This window comes from Pollachius pollachius, assembly GCF_949987615.1.
Source record: "Pollachius pollachius genome assembly, chromosome: 2".
Classification (NCBI taxonomy): Eukaryota; Metazoa; Chordata; class Actinopteri; order Gadiformes; family Gadidae; genus Pollachius; species Pollachius pollachius.
Window position 1 is genome coordinate 8,115,661 of NC_136935.1, and position 19,677 is coordinate 8,135,337.

Sequence of the window (19,677 nt, forward strand, 5' to 3'; positions counted from 1 at the left end):
GGCAACCTCTAACCGACGGATCTGAGAGGAAACTGAAGTTTCACAACGCCATGTGGAAACAAAACGGAGGAGAGAAGAGTGAACAGATCGCATCTGACTCCCAACCCTCTGCTGCTCACACAGACACACACACACACACACACACACACACACACACACACACACACACGAGAGAGTGGGTTGACTTGCCACCGGAAGGGTGCAGTGTCACGGTGTTCCTGAGCAAAGCACCTAACTCTAACTATCCCTTTGCGTGGTCCGCCGTCGGTGTGTGAATGTGTGTATGAACCGTTATAGTAGGGGTGTACAGTATAAACGGTATAGAAAGTACACCGCTGTGAATTTGCACTACAGTATTGATTTTGACGTTACCGTGAGACCGGTGTGACGGGTAGACAGTGTTGTGTGCAACGCTTTATAAAGTAAGTAACGCGTTAATACAGTAACATAACTACTTCTTCATGTAAAAAGTAAAGCTATGCGCAACTACTGAAAATATGGTAACGAAACGTAGTTCCTTTTTCAATTCGGCGCAACGTTTCTTTTCCGAGGGACGATACTGCCTTCTCAGGCAGTATGCTATTCCGCAAGCACGCAGGCGCGCTTGCCGCGTGCCTGCGAGCTTGCGGAATAGTCCCTTCACAAGCTCTCATTCCACACCATACGAGACAGACGCTGGTAGCCTGAAGCTGTCTCTGCATATCAGACATCGCTTCCACAGGCATTTTCCAAAGCCAGTCATTATGACCAAGGGCGTAGGAACCGTGGGGGACGGAGGGGACGTGTCACCTCCAATATTGGAGACAGGCGCATTTGTCCCACCTAAAAATTATACCAGGGGGAGAAAGATATTTCATTTTATTTTGAAAGCGCAACACAGCGTCTTGTCACCGCTTCTTATTCTAAAAAACTGGATGATTGAGCGTGCAATTAAATAATTGATTTGATATTTATCAATTCATTACTGCCATTCATAATGTGTTTTCCTTTACATTTACAAATATATCTTTTTAGTAGAATAAAATATATTTGTGAATTTTTTCAGTGTAGTTAATTTATGACATATTTCTGTTCAAACCATTAACGGATCTGTCAGGTTTCCGATATGTGTCCCCCCCAATGTTAAACTCATTCCTACGCCCATGCTTATGACAAAAAAGCAGTATTTTCCCCCTTCAGAAGCATTTATATTGAAATTAGAAGATAAAATTAACATACAGTGATATACTACCGTTACCGTTTATGCCTCAAATCATACCATGATATACATTTTAGTCCATACCGTACAGCCCTACGTTATAGGCCGCTGTGGACTAAAGCATCTGCTAAACGCCCTGAAGGTAAACACACTCACCGCAGGGGGGTTGTCCCAGCCGGGCCACCAGGTACGACCTCCGGCCCACCAGCTTCAGGATCTTGCCGTCGGCGGTCCCGGTGTAGAGGACGTCTGCAGGAGGAGAGCAGAGCACAGCTTACCCTCAGACAGTGACCAACAGACACCCAGCAAACCACCCTCAGCCTCCATCACCCTGACCAACAGACCCCCCTCAGCCTGTATCACCCTGACCAACAGACACCCTCAGCCTCCATCACCCTGACCAACAGACACCCTCAGCCTCCATCACCCTGACCAACAGACACCCTCAGCCTCCATCACCCTGACCAACAGACACCCCTCAGCCTGTATCACCTTGACCCACAGACACCCAGCAGACACAACACGGAAACCAGGTGACCTTTGACCTTGGGGAGGAGAGGATTCAGCACATGGGCATTTCAGAGAGATGGGTTCAATAAATGATGTCTTATTTATACCTCATACATGCAAGATAATATTATCTATATTAGATTATCTATGTAAAATTATCTTTCATAAATTATCTGCCTCAAATTAGCTGCATGAAATGACCCTTCTTCAATGAAAGGATCAATAGATAATGCTCCTTCTGATCAATAGATATTGTTCCTTCTGAAGGATCAATAGATATTGTTCCTTCTGAAGGATCAATAGATAATGCTCCTTCTGATCAATAGATATTGTTCCTTCTGAAGGATCAATAGAAAATGCTCCTTCTGATCAATAGATATTGTTCCTTCTGAAGGATCAATAGATAATGCTCCTTCTGATCACTAGATATTGTTCCTTCTGAAGGATCAATAGATAATGCTCCTTCTGATCAATAGATATTGTTCCTTCTGAAGGATCAATAGAAAATGCTCCTTCTGATCAATAGATATTGTTCCTTCTGAAGGATCAATAGATAATGCTCCTTCTGATCAATAGATATTGTTCCTTCTGAAGGATCAATAGATATACTCCTTCTGATCAATAGATATTGTTCCTTCTGAAGGATCAATAGATAATGCTCCTTCTGATCAATAGATATTGTTCCTTCTGAAGGATCAATAGATAATGCTCCTTCTGATCATTAGATATTGTTCCTTCTGAAGGATCAATAGATAATGCTCCTTCTGATCAATAGATATTGTTCCTTCTGAAGGATCAATAGATAATGCTCCTTCTGATCAATAGATATTGTTCCTATTGAAGGATCAATAGATAATGATCCTTCTGATCAATAGATATTGTTCCTTCTGAAGAATCAATAGATAATGCTCCTTCTGATCAATAGATAATGTTCCTCCTCAAGGATCAGTTAGCTGCTCTGTGGGACCTCATGGATGTAGACCGGGGTTAGCTGCTCTGTGGGACCTCATGGATGTGGACCAGGGTTAGCTGCTCTGTGGGACCTCATGGATGTGGACCGGGGTTAGCTGTTCTGTGGGACCTCATGGATGTGGACCAGGGTTAGCTGCTCTGTGGGACCTCATGGATGTGGACCGGGGTTAGCTGCTCTGTGGGACCTCATTGATGTGGACCAGGGTTAGCTGCTCTGTGGGACCTCATGGATGTGGACCGGGGTTAGCTGCTCTGTGGGACCTCATGGATGTGGACCAGGGTTAGCTGCTCTGTGGGACCTCATGGATGTGGACCAGCTATCCCTCATGTCCCCACGTACCACCGATGTTGACGATGGACTCGGGGCCTTGGATCTGGTCCTCGAACAGCCTCTGGGCGTCCCTGAGCTCCAGGTTGGGCTCATAGCATCCGCTCATCACCGGGGGCTCGCTCAGCCTGGACACCGCACCAAAGCCCAGCGGGGAGCACCACGGCACAGCACATAACATCATATACCATAACATCACATCGCATACCATAACATCACGTAACATCCCATACCATCACATTACATACCGTCACATCACATCACATACAATCACCTCCCATAGTATCACATCCCATAGTATCACCTCCCATCCCATCATGTATGTTAGTCCTACACACATCCCTCCCCCTAGGTAGTTTGATGAAAATTTGGTGTACATTTTAGGGAATGTGTGAAGTTTACGCAAATTTCTTTGTGGGGGTGTGAATATATATATATATATATATATATATATATATATATATATATATATATATATATATATATATATATATATATATATATATATATATATATGCATATTTGTATCCGTTTCATATATTTGCTTCACTGTATTTTCATGTATATATTTGTACAATATTTGTGCATTGCATTTGTGTGTTTTATACTACATTATATCACTTCATAATTTTCATTATTATTCCTCCATCTGCCTGGGGATCGTGGTGATTCGCTGTGATTGTGATAAACCAGTGGGATGGATGAGGTGGTGAAGGGCAGCAGTGAGCCGCCGTCTTACCTGAGGACGTCCGGTTGGATCGGAGACTCGAGGATCAGACACACCACCAGGAGCGGGAACAACAGGAACACCGCCAGGGACACCAGCACCACCCGGAACACCTTCCCACTGTAGCTACTGGGAGAGCGACACACACTGTGAGCACACTCACTGTCAACAGCTCCTAGAGCGGTCACTATCAACACCTACTGTAGCTCCTAGAGCAGTCACTATCAACACCTACTGTAGCTCCAAGAGCGGTACTCACTATCAACACCTACTGTAGCTCCTAGAGCAGTCACTATCAACACCTACTGTAGCTCCTAGAGCGGTACTCACTATCAACACCTACTGTAGCTCCTAGAGCGGTACTCACTATCAACACCTACTGTAGCTCCTAGAGCGGTACTCACTATCAACACCTACGGTAGCTCCTAAAGCGGTACTCACTATCAACACCTACTGTAGCTCCTAGAGCGGTCAATATCAACACCTACTGTAGCTCCTAGAGCGGTCACTATCAACACCTACTGTAGCTCCTAGAGCGGTCACTATCAACACCTACTGTAGCTCCTAGAGCGGTCACTATCAACACCTACTGTAGCTCCTAGAGCGGTACTCACTATCAACACCTACTGTAGCTCCTAGAGCGGTACTCACTATCAACACCTACTGTAGCTCCTACAGTGGCCACTATCAACACCTACTGTAGCTCCTAGAGCGGTACTCACTATCAACACCTACTGTAGCTCCTAGAGCGGTACTCACTATCAACACCTACTGTAGCTCCTAGAGCAGTCACTATCAACACCAACTGTAGCTCCTAGAGCGGTCACTATCAACACCTACTGTAGCTCCTAGAGCGGTACTTACTATCAACACCTACTGTAGCTCCTAGAGCGGTCAATATCAACACTGTGTAGTGTCTAGAGCGGTACTCGCTAGTGACTCACTATGGAAAACTCTAGGTGCCCTGATTATGAATAATGATTATGATTATTATGATTATAACATCCAATACATCCAACAGTGTAGCGTTATTCTTCCTCATTTATTATTTTAAGAATCAATTTGAGGAAATAACACTTCTGCCCTGCCCATGAGCAATGCAGGGGCCCTACAACATGCTGTGGCCATCGACCACCCCCATAGGAGGGGCCAAATGCAGAGAAGGATTAATAAGGTGTATCTTCTTCTGTTATTAATGTGACTAGAGTTTTCGTGCACGTGTTGCGCACGCTCAACCTAAAGTTGTAATTAAACCCATGGCTATAATGTGGAAACCCCAGTCGATAATGAAACAAATTATATATAATAACTAGTGCTGTCAAGCGATTAATCTCATTAATGTCATAGTTAACTCGCGATTAATCGCAATTTTTTTTCTATTCCAAATACTCCTTGATTTCATGCTGCCAGCCTTCTAGTGAGATCCGAGTGTTGAAAAGGACAGTAAGAAAATATATTTGGTAAGATGGATATAAGAAGAGAGACCCGCAGTGAATTCAACCCGGTCCACTTGACATCGGGTACATGCATGACAGTGGTAGGCTTACCATAAAACTTCAATAGCCCAGGCTTTTATTTGTTTCAATCACTGAACTTTCGAACAAAACTCTTGCTCAGAAAAGATGGGAAATACTATAACATTTATTATTTAAACCAGTATGAATATTCCTACCGTACGTAGGCCTGCTATTGAATAACACACACACAAAAACACACACACACACACACACACACGGTGGCGGAGTGGTTATCGGGAGAGTCGGGAAAATTCCCGGTGGGCCGATAACGTTTCGGGGCTGTCGGGCTGATTACTGCGGGATAACAATATTGCGATTATAAAAGTTCCTTTCAGCGCCGTCCGGCAGCCTGAGCTGTGCGCCCGCAACCTCTCACTCACTCAACAGACGCAACACTCACAAAGTGTCGACGTCGCAACCAAGTCGATTTTGCCTAGAGGGGAGTCACTGAGCGGCCCCTCCCGAAGTGGTACAGCCCAGGTTGGCCTTGAACTGCGATTGGTCAGAAAGACGTAACAGCTAATGACAACATTGAACTCTCATGCAGGCTCGAACAGAGTGACACACAAACACACACACACTTTTAAGAAGTTTTTCACCCGCTCCGTATTCTTGCTTGCCCCAACAAGTTTGTGCGGCGTGCTTGTTGTTTTGTTTCCGGTGTAGCTAGATCCGGTATGGTGTTGTAGTTTTTCTAACGTGACTAGTTGTTGCTAGACAGCAGGTGAAAAAACGACAACGTTTGCCAAGCCAAAAGAGCGTTAATCGCGTGATAAAAAAATGAACGCCGTTAAAATTGGTTTGCGTTAACGCCGTTAATAACGCGTTGAACTGACAGCACTAATAATAACATTTAATATAATAACATAATATAATAACTTTTTGCCTTTAATTTTACAACGTATAACATTCGTTCACCACAAATGACTCGTGAAAGCAGTGCCAACATTTAAACATTTTTTAACCATTCAGCGAACAAAAGGCAACAGGCTGATTATCATTTAGGGGGCCACTCAATAACATGCAGAAGCGTCATCAACACGCCCACTGAAGTGGTGTGAGAAATACTGATTTTCTACTCCTCATTCACATATAGGTAATATACATTTCCTACAGAGAAAATACTACCTCAGGGGTAGTATTATTCAGGAGATTTTCTGGGTACAAAGTTCAGGATATGTTGTTCACACATACGGCCCATTAGGAGAATATCAGGACTTAAACGTGTGTCTGAAAGCAGCTACTGTGTGAGCAATTGATTACATTATAAAATTAATTCAATCAATTTATGGTAACAGGGGTAATTGTTCAATGGAAAGTGTAGTATACTATGCATGCAAATCAATTATTAAATAGCTTTTACTGTTATTCAGGGCTAAAAAGTGCATTGATATTTTAAAATGCAAGGCAAATACTATTGGTTAGTTGAAAATAGTAATCATCATTGAGATGACATCTCTTCCAGTGTCCTGGCCAAGACAGGCAGCAGTAGTCTACAGTCTCACATAGCATACACACAAAACATAAGAAAAATAAAACAACTAAAACAGTCTGCAGGGGGGAGGGGGGGAATATCAATTACGCAAGACATTTGGGTAGGCTCAAGGAGGAGTGTAATATTAAGTTTGAGCAACAAAGTGTAAAGACATTTCGGGAGGCTCAAGGAGGAGGGTAATATTACATTAGAGCAACAAAGTGTAGTCTTGTGGTGGACTCTATAGACATAATTCACCATACTGTGTTATTGACATGTTTTCGTTCTGTGTTATAGGGACACTTTCTCTTTAAGATCATGTGACTTCTGTGTTGATATGCCGGTTGGTGCGATGTTTTAATTTAACGTTTTTTATATGACAAAATGTCACGTTGTCACCTCGACAAGCAACGTGACAAGGTGCCTTGCTCAGGGACACCTCGACACTCAGCTAGGAGGAGCCGGGGATTGAACTAGCAACCTTGCAGTTACCAGCCAACCTCCTGAGCTACTTCCGCCCCAGCATAGACAGGTGAACTACTGATGGTATTGTGGGTATAAAAATGTCCTTTTTTATAAACAATCTGTACACTTACAAAGTTATCAATGCCTCGTTTCATATGTTAAGACCATTATTATACTACCAAAGAAGTGTCGGGCTACTTCGAGCCTTGTAAGTGGTTTAAAATAGCGATTTAGTTTTTACCATGAGACATGCCCCTATCGCTCCAAGTTTATAGCGTTTTGATAGAATCGGCTAAAACATTCCACCTCGTTATCATACTCAACATATCCCCGATCCATTTTACATCAGATTTCTCCTTTAACAAGAAAGGAAACATTATAGAAATACAGCTCATATAAGTTTAAGAAAACAATGGTGGAATTAAGAATTTTTACTGTGTCTCACACTGTCCCATAGACTGTATAGAGGTCTGACTGTATAGAGGGCAACAAGCAAGGAGCATGATGTTTGATTCAGCGCAGGCGCTGGTTTGACTTTTCCCAAACTGGCAACCGCGATGACGACGATACGGTACATGACGAAGCTAAACGAAGCTTGCTTGAAACTTTTGTCCGACATCGCCTCTCTCCCCTAGGGCCGGTTCTAGCCCTTTGGTAGCCCTAGGCGAGATTGAGTTTTGCGCCCCCTGTTCCCATAGCGAGCGGAGCGTTGTCCTGTTAATTGACATTACTATACTTAACGTCACTGAAGACACATAATAACTGATTTACCTTTACTTTGCTCAGCAGTTTTTTCACCCACTTATAGCTCTACTATACTACGTTGCAATTAAACAATGTGTGATGCATGGACAAAAAACAACAGAAAAGCTTCAGAACATTTTCTACATTTACAACATTCAGACAATAAATTAAAAGTAGAAATGTGGTAAGTGCGTAATACTTTGACTTTTTCAGTGAGTATACTTAATAAGTAGTAAAATAATAGCGGCAAATCATGTTCAAAGAGATACGGATAAAAACCGTAAGGGTTTTGAATGCATTGAGTTGCATGTTCTCTGTGGCAAAACTACTCTATCAACCGCAAAGCAGGGCTCCAAAATGACCCTGCTTAGGGCCCCCAGGTGTATAGGGCCGGCCCTGCCTGCTGGTGCGTTCTGGGACAACAACACACGCCCTGCCTCCTGCCTCCTGGTTCCTGCCTCCCGCCTCCTATCTCCTGCCTCCAGGTTCCTGTCTACTGGTCCCTGCCTCCTGTTCCCTGGTCACTGTCACCTGGTTCCTGCCCCCTGCCTCCTGGTTCCCAGACAATATGTATTCAGAAGGTTGTGGTTATTCGTATTCTCCCACCTGGAGCCCTTGCTCTGGGGCATGTGCAGATCGTCCGTGATGACCTGGGGTCGGTTCAGCCTGCGGAGCCGCAGCCCCTCCACTTCATTCATGACGGGATGATAAATAGATCCAAGGTCTGGGGGTCCACTTTACGGGGGCTCTTGGGTTCCTCTCTATAGTTGCTCCGGGCTCCGTGAGATCTGAGGTCAGTGTGTCCGCTCTACAGGGGCTTCGGGCTCCGAGGCACTAGAATACTTCTAGGATCAGATGAACGGTAAACTGGGAACCACTGGCAGCTCATTGACTGCAGCTTGCTGGAGAGCAGAGTCTAATGTTTTCCTTCTCGCGGTGGGGGAGGTTGCAGAGTGCGCTACATCGCCCCTGCTGGCAGGAGTGCGCTACAGCGCCCCTGCTGGCCGAAGTGCACTACAGCGCCCCTCCTGGCCGGAGTGCGCTACAGTGCCCCGGCTGGCCGGAGTGGAAGTCTGCATCTGGCTATAGGAAGGTGCTTCAATGCTTATTTTTCTTCTATCCTTTAGCAGAGGGTACACAGGGCCATCCTTTCAGAAAGGAAAGAGATAATGCCGTCCCACAATTCCTTACGTCAGCCCCATTGAAGCTCGGCACCATTCGGAGATGACCAACATTATTTTCATACACAAAGGAAATACTCATCTCAGAAGTGTAAATTACCGTCGTACCCACATACTATATTCTACAGACCTTGAGTGCCCCCTAGGACCAGAGTAGCCTAAAAGTTCCCTAAACTTGCCCTAAACTAGGTTTAGTAACTCCAATGAATAAGCTCAAATTGACTTAAAAAGCTGTATGCTTCTCAGCCATTAGACGAGGTGTTCTTGTTGTTTTTTCATGATGGTCGGCAGGGTTCAGATCCTTTATAAGGATCTAGTCTGTTGCAACTAGGCTGGGACGCTACTGTGGTCTGAACTTGGTTAAGAGTGACAACTTACGCCACGGTCACGCCCTCTAGTGGTCAGAACGGGTTATAGCACAACAACCATTTATTACCGTGAGGAAAAGGTCAAGATACACTAGCACTGAGATGAAGGTGATACTGATCAAAACAAACCTTTGATTAAAGTATATTTATTTAGTTGAACAATTAGACAACAAAAAGATCGTAATGTAATTCTACTGTCGTGCTGCTGTGGCATCAAATTACCCGTCTAGGATCAAAAGTATCTTATCTTATATATATATATAGCTTAACCTAATCATTGAAAACTAAATGCAAAATAAACAACACAAAAAGTGAACAATACTTTAATTAAGACTTTAATATGATAAATGTTTACATCTAGCCATCAATAGAGGTGATCAATGAGGCCTAATAATCAACCAATGCTCATGGAGATTCATATATCAAAAAAACTGAGAGCAGAAAAATGACAAAATAATAATAAACAATTTGTGTATATTTTATGCATGGATTTTTTTATATTTATAAAAGTGTGCATGTGTGTGTACGTGTACATGTGTGTGTGTGTGTGTGTGTGTGTGGGGGGGGTGTGTTAGGGTGTGTTACTTTGTCTTTGTGTGCATTTGTATGAGTGTGTGTTACTTTGTCTTTGTGTGTGTGTGTGTGTGTGTGTGTGTGTGTGTGTGTGTGTGTGTGTGTGTGTGTGTGTGTGTTTGTGGCTACAACTGACACAGAGACCCTAAGGAACCCGGAGTCCAGATTATGAACCCAGGGAGAAGATCTTCCTGGGTGAAGGTGGACTGGAAGGTGTGGATGTGTGTCAGTGTGTCTGAGGACCCTCCTCCACCTGGGGACACTCTGTAGAAGGACAGAGTGCCAGCAGGCCGGTCCAGATACACTCCTACTCTGTTAGAGCCAGGGGGGGGGAGATGTATGTCTATCCATATATCATTGTGCCACGCAGTGTAACCTTCATCATTACAATCAAGGACCCAGGACTTGTTGTTACATCCAAGCGAGCTGTCAAGACCCTCTCCTCTCCTTGTGATTCCTCTGTATGTCACTGCTATAGCAACATTTCCTTCCCTCTCTACCTCCCAGTAACAGCGGCCAGTCAGACCCTCTCTACCCAACACCTGGTACTGGGAATCAAATCTCTCTGCGTGATTTGGATATGACTGCCTCTCTTCAACCCGCGTCACCTTTCTGTTGTTCTCAGACAGAGAGAGTCGTCTGTGGGCTGTGTTTGTGTTCAGTGTGAGTTTACAGGCATCTGAGGGGAGAACGAGACATGATCAGGGGCTGAAAATATACATTTAAATTGATCACCAAATAAATAATCATTTAATAATAATTAAATGAAGGTAGTATCTACACTACTAATAATAATAATACTTTTAATAGTAAGGATTATATTAAATGAGAACCGTTAAACTATTTTCTAATACATGAAGGTACTGCTTCATACGCACAATTTATGTGTTTGAGGCGTTATGTGTTAATTTTAACACAAATATATATAGCTAATTCTGCTAAAGGGGTCGAATTGTTGGACTTAAAGAACAACTTGCGGGTTGGCCTCTCTGGTAAATTACTCTTGGAAAAGATAATCAAGTTTACGATTATCTTCTTTGTTTCGCCCTTTAAAAACTTGAATGTCACTCCTATTGGCTGATATGAACACAAAGCACAAGAGAGTCATATTATAACCAACCGTTATTAATAACAACAACAAAATCTTTCAAACATGGTTGTTGTTATTATTGTTATTACTATTATTACTATTCTTATTATATGAAAAGTAGTAATCCTAACTCTGTGACACTTACACTTCTTTAGAGCTGGTTTCAGCCTCAACACTCCACCGTGCTCAAAACTGGGGAGACAAAGAGAGAGCAGCATGTTGTCTTTAAACAGGGAAACATTATTCACATGTTAACACTTGTACGTTTACATGCACAGCTTAATCCGATGAAAGTCATAGTTCGACTATGCTCCCTAATTGGACAACAGCAATTGTCCAATTGTATACATGGCGGTAAGAAAATCGATTCATTGCCAGAAGCATGTCATGCCCCAGTACGATAGGTGGCGCTGTACCCATTTCAACTAGTGGTGGTAGAGCCACCGGCTGACCTCTTTATGTCACCAGCAACAACAAACTAAGGCGACCGCAGCATTCGATAAAGATGTTTCCATAGAGAGCTGTCAGTTCACTTCAGGTCCATATCATTTCTCCGACGCTCCATTGTTCCGACCTCTCGGTCGTATGCCGACTCCTCCGGCCGTGGAGCAGCGGGAGGAGTCCATCCGGAGGAGTCCGCATACGACCGCGGGTCGGAACAAATGGAGCGTCTGAGAAATGACACAGACCCGAAGTGAACTGACAGCTGTCCTGCATACGGCAACAATCCCTTTGTTTCATATGTCGCGTTTCAACCTGGACTTCAGAGAGTCAAAGCCAAAGTTCCTTTCCCCCAATGCCTTCTCCACCATGGCCGAGATAACCCCCACTACGAGTCTTTACCTGTTGTGGAAGTTGGAACGCGAACTTCGATATGCGATACGATGCTGGTATACATGCAGGTACAAATACGACTATGAACGAGTTATCTAGGTGTTCTTATCCGATTTTGCTTGTCCGTTCATGTGCTGATTTTTACAAGTCCAGGGCCCCGTCTCCAGAAAGCATCGTTAGCCTAAGTGGTTTGTGAATTGCGTTGTACAAGCATTGTACAGGTTTCACACCGTTTCCCGAAAGCATCGTTTGTAACGAACGTCGTGAAAACACTCGTAGCTAACGAGGACTCCAGGGGTACTCATAGGCCTCAGTGGCGTCACCGGCGGACATTCTGTGTATTGGATGTGTTTTAATAAAACACACCAAATACCACGGAATGTCCAGCTGGCGCAATTTCGCAATATCCCCAAAACAGTGGTTACCGCCGATATATTAGGCCTACTCATAGACTACTGTTAGATTTAAACACCAAAGACAGAGACTTGTTAGAAGTCAACAACAACATAATTGCAGCAATTTAAAATTCCAAAAATACATGCGCAGCGGAAATGTACCAATCAAACGCCACGTCACAAGGCAACCCTCTCACAAGGCATATAATAAAATCAAATGATTCCATTGCTCTTGTGTGGGAGGTCGCTTTCGAGCTGCACTTGCTGTCTCCCCTCTGATTTTAATTCAACCATCGTGGTTAAAATGTCCTCATATTGATCAACGACAGAAGACATACTGTACACGAATCATGCTGAGACCAGCGGGTGTCGGAGAATTTCTGCAGGCATTTTTTGTTGAGATTGTTTGCCATAAAGCACTACAGGCGCTTCGGTGAGGCTGGGATGAAATTCTCTTTTTGCACAATCGCCAAGTTGAGAGCGTGGTTTCTGCAGTGAACGTAGACTGCTGCGGGAAACTGTGCTGCGATGCATGCCTGAACGCCGCGCGCTTTCCCTCTTACATTACCAGCACCATCATAAGGCGTTTTTACACTGCCTAATATGCCGTCGTATGCACGCCTTTTTCGTGGCACGGTCCGCGTGTTTACACTGCCCGAGGTAAATTGCCTGCTTGAGCTAGCACCCCGATTTACCCTCCCGGACCCTTTACACACATTTGCGGTTTATTGGGTTTCATTCTGAATCTGATGTAAGTGCGACCGCTCCGCGGTTCCGGGGGGGCCTTGGATAGAGGTGTTGCTGTGCTGCCTCTACAGAGACAAAGCAGCGATATCTTCATGAGCAGTTCTAACTGGAGAGAAAATGAAATCCGCAAGCTGCTGATCATGTGAGAGAAGGTTAAGGAGTCGCATTAAACAAAGACCTTGAAAGATGGTGCGATCTACGATAGAGACGCAGAGGAACTTTCCTTACGAGGCTTTTGTCGGGATAAAAAACAAGTGGTCAGCAAAATAAAGAATATGATCGCGTTTGTAGCCTACACTGAGATGTGAACTCATTCTTGCATGCGGGTGTCTTCATTCATAAAAAAATCAAAAAATTCGGAATATTCAAATTATTCTGAAGAGGTCTAGACTCTGTGCGCGTCCCGCCTTCTCCAGTAAACCAAGAAAGTCTGCACCGTGACGAAAGGGGGATTTGACCCCCTCGGTTTTACAAAGGAAACTTGACATTGGGCGTTCCAAGCTGCGAGCGAACCGGCTTGGCAGTGTAAAAAGGCCTATACATCATCCTGCCCAACAATATGTGCAGGATCTATACCAAGCTCTCCTAATCGGGTCAGCAATAGCCGTGTGTCAATGCCCAGCCTCTGCATTTGAATGATAATGAATTAATGGAATGTTGCATTTTTAATGTTTACACCAAAGATTCTAGACTAGAGAGTGCGCGGCAATCAATTACACCTTATGCGGAACAGAGGCGGAGTGGCCGTTGGGACGACCGGGAGATTTCCCGGTCGGCCAGCGAGGTCAGTTGGACTAGTGTTGACTCGTTCGAATGAACGAATCGTTAAGACGAACGAACTGAACTGGTTCCGCTCTCTCGTTCGCCTCGTTCGTCTCGTTCGCCTCGTTCGTCTCGTTCGCCTCGTTCGTTCTCAGACTCGACTCCTCCCAGACCCACTAGTCGCTGACTCGCTGACAGTTCGTTCACTCACTGTGTGAGTGGTGAGGAGGGACCGACTGAGAAACGTCACGACTCACGAGAGCCAGCCAATCGTATGCTGTTCTAGGACTGAGTCTAGGACGCTCTCGTTGAATTTTAGTCAATGAGAGACAGAAATCAACAGGTTTAATGGGGAAAAAACAAATGGGCTTAGTGAGCGAGCTATCTATTATTCACATTGGCCATCTGTTGCATGGACGTATTTAAAGGATGCATTGTACATATTTATAATTCGAAATTCGTCCCAGCCTTTATACTACATTTTTCACAACCTACCAGCTCTCGTTGTGAAGACTAGTCACCGCGCAATTCGTTTCAATGGAAATCGCGACAGTATACTTTCAACATAAAGTGTACATATTTATCATTTGAAATTCTTAACCAAGTTAATTTGAAAGTCTATAGTGTAGCGACCCTTGGACATTTAAAGAGTTTGTGTGTTATGTGTTGCATTGTATTTCGTTGTCCGTTATGCCAGTTGTTCTCTGTGCATGCATTGGATGTTCTTCTTGTCAATCAGTGTGGGGGGCGAATCATCAGGTCAGCTGGGGGAGGGCCTTGGGAGAACAGGAGGGTGGGGGCTTGCACGTTGAAGGGACCGGGTTGGGGGGTTGCCCGTGTAACCGGTTGTTGTTAGTGTGGCTTTATGCCGTTGGTTACGGGTTTTCAGTGACCTGGTTTGTCACCGGCGAGGTCATTACAATAGCGTATAACTGCGTTGTCTGATGACAGTTTAATGCATTTTTCACAATTAACCAGCTCTCGTTTTGAAGGCAGTGTTAATTTTGGCAGCTAGATTTAGTCTTTGGCTGCACAGGGTTCTGTTTATGGGAGCCTAAAACACGCCCACACAGCAGGAGACTACCAAACCCGCGTTACTGTGACATCCGTTTTGGCGCCGCCCAGAGGACCCGTGTCGCGGATCCGATGCGCCTGTAACTGTTGGAAGTACACCAAGAGCTGAGACGATCATGTAAGTTGAGCTATGATTTATTATTGATTCATTATTATTATTTATTATTTGATTTGTTTATTTGATTATTTATTGATATATTGCGGATCCTGAGCGGACCCGTGTCTGTTCCGCGAACGCGGACGCGCCAACACGTTGAAAGCCTAGAGCAGAGACGATCATATCAGTTGAGATTTTCTTTGCTGGAACACAGTTGCAGTTATTATTGATTTTGATTTATTTATGTAATTATTTATTGACGACATTCACAATAAACATTGGCCTTTGTGTTTTTTTAATCATCATTTACGTATGATTGTAATGACGTTGTTTGATATTAGGACTAGCAGTAAGCCTAAATCATTTTTCAGTTAGGCTATCATTTTTTGCAACAGGCTAGCTAGCTAGTAGGCTAGTTAGTTAGCAGGCTAGTTAGCTGAGAGGCGATTATCATGTCAGTCTGTAGCCTATTTGATTTAAAATGGAATAGTAATTTCGGCAGAATATGTTATGGTAGTTAAGTTATCCTTCATTGTCCCTTTTTGGGGGAAATTCTTTCGCTGCTTTTGACTCATCCGGGAGCCGGTGAACACACACACATACACTCAGATTAAAAAAACACATTGTTATTTGGTCTGGCCTGGTCTGTTTTAATGTGTCGCTGTTATGTAAGGAATAATGTATAAAACGCCGGTCATAATCGGGAAAATAAACCCAGACAGGGCGAACCGGACACCGACGCGAAGCGGAGGTGTCTTGCTTCGCCCCGAAGGGGCTTATTTTCGATAATGACCGGCGACGTTCTATACATAATCCCGTTTATTACATGGCTACTTGCCAAAACGAAAAAAATAACTTCACACGGTGTGTCTTTTTACAATTTGTTACCAGCATTCGTAGTGTTGATTAGCAGAGAAATAGCCTAGCAACCGAGTACGCTGTACGTTGTGCCCTCAAAAAAATTGCCCCGATGCAGGCCAAGTGGCCTTGCCCCTCATATCACGAAATTCCAGGCATGTGTACCATACAAATAGATTGCAGCAAGTTAACATTTTGGCAAGTCTGGTCTCATGTGTAGTGGTTATCTGCCATCCTCTTTATAATGAAAATTTGCCATTTTAATCACTTTAAGTCGGTTCACACAACTAATGGGTATTCGCGCCTGTTTCTGATTTCCTATGCTACTGTATGGAACTTGTTCCCCATCTTCTATTTTGTGTCTTATGCAGCATCTGGATTTGACTGTTGCCCATTGACTGTTCGCTTAATCAAGTAAGATACTTTCTGGTTTCGTAAAATGTAATGGTCCTTACACATTTTCTAGCAGTTGGAGCATTTCCTGCAGAAAATGCAGTTAAATGGCTTAAATCAAGTGAAGGGATACGGTTCATACAACTAATGGGTATTCGCGCCTGTTTCTGATTTCTTATGCTACTGTATGGAACTTGGTCCCCATCTTCTATTTTCTGTGTTCTGCAGCATCTGGATTTGACTGTTGCCCATCCCCTACAATTGCCTCTGCTGGGTTCGCTTCATCAAGTAAGATACTTTCTGGTTCGTTAAAATGTAATGTTGCTTACACATTTTCTAGCACTTGGAGCACTTGGCCATATAACAAATAATGATACTACTACTGCTACTACTACAACGGCTTCTACTACTACAACTACTAATAATAACTACACAATGCATTTCCTGCAGAAAATAGCAACAAATAGCTAATGTGATCAAGTTTGAATACATTTGAGGTAAAATATAGAATAGTTGTGCTGTTCTGTTGGCAATTTCCAGCTGAACTATAGACTAAAAACCTTTCAATCAACCAAAAACCCACCCAATCGTCTTATACAGTTTTAATTTATCCAGTAATACCGGCTGCGGTTGTTCAGCTGGTTCTATTTGCAGTTTATTGCTTCATTTTCGAAATGTTTCAAGGTGCTTGCTCCAGTAGTCTTCTCCTTGCTGCTACAGTAGGCCCAAAACAAAAGACTTGGTTTATCGAAGCACTTTGCATGTTTGCATGCCTAACAGTTGACATTAATGCACCCTGTTCACCAAATGTGTGCATTCTTCTTAAAGTTAGTAAAAATCTATTACATAAAATCTGTCTGTTTGATTACAGGTGCTGTGAGGAAAAACTTGGCGACACGGTCAGCCACGGACGCAGAGGTCACCAAAAACGCCATCAGGTGGTTCAACCTGGCGGCGGATCGGGCGGCGAGGAGACGTGTCCCTCCTCCACCCATTAATAATTAAACAATCTTTTGATTGAACTTCTTGTACTTCTTCCACCAGTTATTCATTTTCTGATATTTTAGCTGTATATAGCGCAGCATTTCATGTTGTAGCCTAATAGATAACATTTTATGTCTGCACCGACCTATGCCTATTAAGCACTAAATTAGGCTTTGACCACAAAATTTATGTAAAGTAGCCTAGCCAACGTAGACTACTTAACAACAACAGAATAGGCTATAACCTATAATTTTCCATAAATGTAAAGGTCAATTTAATATTTCTATTGAGTAGTGATTACTTTGTACAGTAAATTGATGTCTTCACTTGAACCTTTTCTGTTATTATGCCTATTGACAATATTGTTAGGTTAAAAATACAAGGCAATGCATATTTAAACTTATGCCTATGTTGCTGTAGTAGCCTAGGCTAGGCCTAGTGATAGTTTTTAGTTTTATCCTATAGTTTAGTTTATCCTATTTTATCCTACAGCAAGAACAGAAGGGATATTGAAAATAAGAAACGGGTCCAAAACGGACCCGGGCCAGATGAGCCAGGATCTTTATGAGTCCGTTGCGGATCCGCGGCGGATGTCTGTATACATTTGCGGGTCCAAAACGGACCCGCCACGGGGGTAAGGTTTTAACCGCGGATCCGGAGCGGATGCAGCGAGGAGCCACTGCGGATCCGCGATCCGCCTTCGTAGCGGATCCGTCACTGAGGGCAAGTGGACGCCGATACGGGGCCGTTTCGCGGGTCCGTTCCGGAAGCCGCAATACCTCCGCCGCGGAGTTCTTTTGCTGTGTGGGACCCGGGACACCCACCATCATTGCTAAATCAAGTCTATTATTTTGCTGATATGTTAAACATCCAATAATCAACTACAACCCCCATTCCGCTGCGTTTGGGTAAAGTTGTAATGTTGACGTATGAGAATGAGAACGAGGGAGGCGCTGAGTCTGAGCCGTTCATTCCGTGATTCTACCGGAAACTCGACTGAACGAACGAACGAACGAACGAGGGGCTGAGTCTGACTGACTCAGAGAACCGTGTATGATTCGATTCACCGCTACCGGAAACTCGACTGAACGAACGATTCGCGAACGACTCCTCTTGGCGAACTGAATGACGCGAACTGGTTCGCGGAAACGAATCACTAAATCCAACCCTAAGTTGGACCAGCCCACAATTATTATGAGCGGCCGCGAGACGTCTGCAAGCCGGCACTGAGCATAATTTTACACCCCTCAAGACTCTGTGAAAATCCCCGAAATATACAATATAAGTGAAGTGAACATCCAACCAATATTTATACCACTTGCTTACTCTCTGTGTCTCATACATGTTTTTTTTTGTTGTTTTTTGTCTTCATTTAATTCTTCATTGTTCAGGCGTTACAGAACGTTCATGGTCATAAATAAAAAATACGAACTACAGTTTACTTTAATTTCTTTGTTCTTGAATTGACGTAGAATGGAGCAAAGACTCCTGGGATTGGGAAATGCGTTTATCCAATAAACAGCTTGCAGGTCAAGTCCATTTTCGGAAATGTAGGGGGATATATGAGCGGCCCCACGTCTAATGGCATGACCCTAAAGACACGTCAGACAGAGAAAGTGAGCAAGTTCGTGGTTGCTTGCTTGTTGTGGCACTCATGGAAGGCAAGAAGAGAAAGGCGAAAGGAGGGGCTGAAAAGGTCAGAATAAAGAAGAAGCGGATGCTGGAGGGGGATGCATCTAGGTGCTCAAAAATAACGGATTTATTCCGAAGTCAGGCATCAACGAGTCGTGCAGGTGAATTGACAGAAAAACAGTTAGCCAGAGCTCAACCATTGACGTTATTGCTAGGCGGGAGCTAGCACAAGCTGCTAGTCAAATGTGTGTGTGCTGGCTGGTATATTTCAGACCAGGACCGGGCCGGGGAGAATTTTCCCGGTGGCTATTAGTGCCCCACTCCGCCCCTGATGCGGAATCAGATAAAGTTGGCTCTCTTTGCTGTGCAAAGGATGTTTCAGAAATCAGCAAATTAAGATAAATGTAGCCTAGTTGTCACACAATCTATTTTTGATTTTGTAATATGGAATTATTTCAGGGGGGAATAAATGTACGTGAATAAATGTACGTTCAGTGCGTGCAGGATTGGGACTGATATAGCATATGTCGGCCTAGGCATAGGCCTAATCAATTGTGTTTTAATATCTTTGGCATTCATATTATTGCAGTCTATTCTTTTCGTAGGCTGCTCTGCTGTTGGCCTTGATGGGGAGATATTTTAACCCTTTTCAACCCCATTTTCCTGCGACATTCCTGCGTCTCCCCCCCCCCCCCCCCCACGGAGCCCATTTCAGCACCGTGTCAGTAGAAAGTTACAATCCTACAAACGTCGT

General features: G+C 43.8%; 2 protein-coding genes across 29 annotated transcripts in view; both read right to left on the minus strand.

Annotated features, from left to right (window-relative positions):
* Nucleotides 1-8,855, minus strand: part of apmap (adipocyte plasma membrane associated protein) — a gene marked incomplete at its 3' end in the record, with an annotated part of 12,157 nt that extends 3,302 nt beyond the window's left edge. The window contains exons 1-4 of the mRNA XM_079729659.1: nucleotides 8,542-8,855; nucleotides 3,748-3,864; nucleotides 3,021-3,136; nucleotides 1,355-1,447 (exon numbers count right to left, since the gene is read on the minus strand). Coding sequence (XP_079585785.1) covers nucleotides 1,355-1,447; nucleotides 3,021-3,136; nucleotides 3,748-3,864; nucleotides 8,542-8,633 — 418 coding nt within the window. The 5' untranslated portion in view covers nucleotides 8,634-8,855. The remainder of the gene's footprint in view (nucleotides 1-1,354; nucleotides 1,448-3,020; nucleotides 3,137-3,747; nucleotides 3,865-8,541) is intronic.
* A 936-nt stretch (nucleotides 8,856-9,791) lies between these two features.
* The window catches only part of LOC307070892 (uncharacterized protein), a 102,571-nt gene continuing 92,685 nt past the window's right edge, over nucleotides 9,792-19,677 (minus strand). For all 28 annotated transcript variants that reach the window (XM_079729612.1, XM_079729614.1, XM_079729608.1 and 25 more), the window contains 2 exons: nucleotides 11,293-11,339; nucleotides 9,792-10,736 (listed from right to left, as the gene is read on the minus strand). In XM_079729612.1, the coding sequence (XP_079585738.1) occupies nucleotides 10,183-10,736; nucleotides 11,293-11,339 (601 nt within the window). In that variant the 3' untranslated portion in view covers nucleotides 9,792-10,182. The remainder of the gene's footprint in view (nucleotides 10,737-11,292; nucleotides 11,340-19,677) is intronic.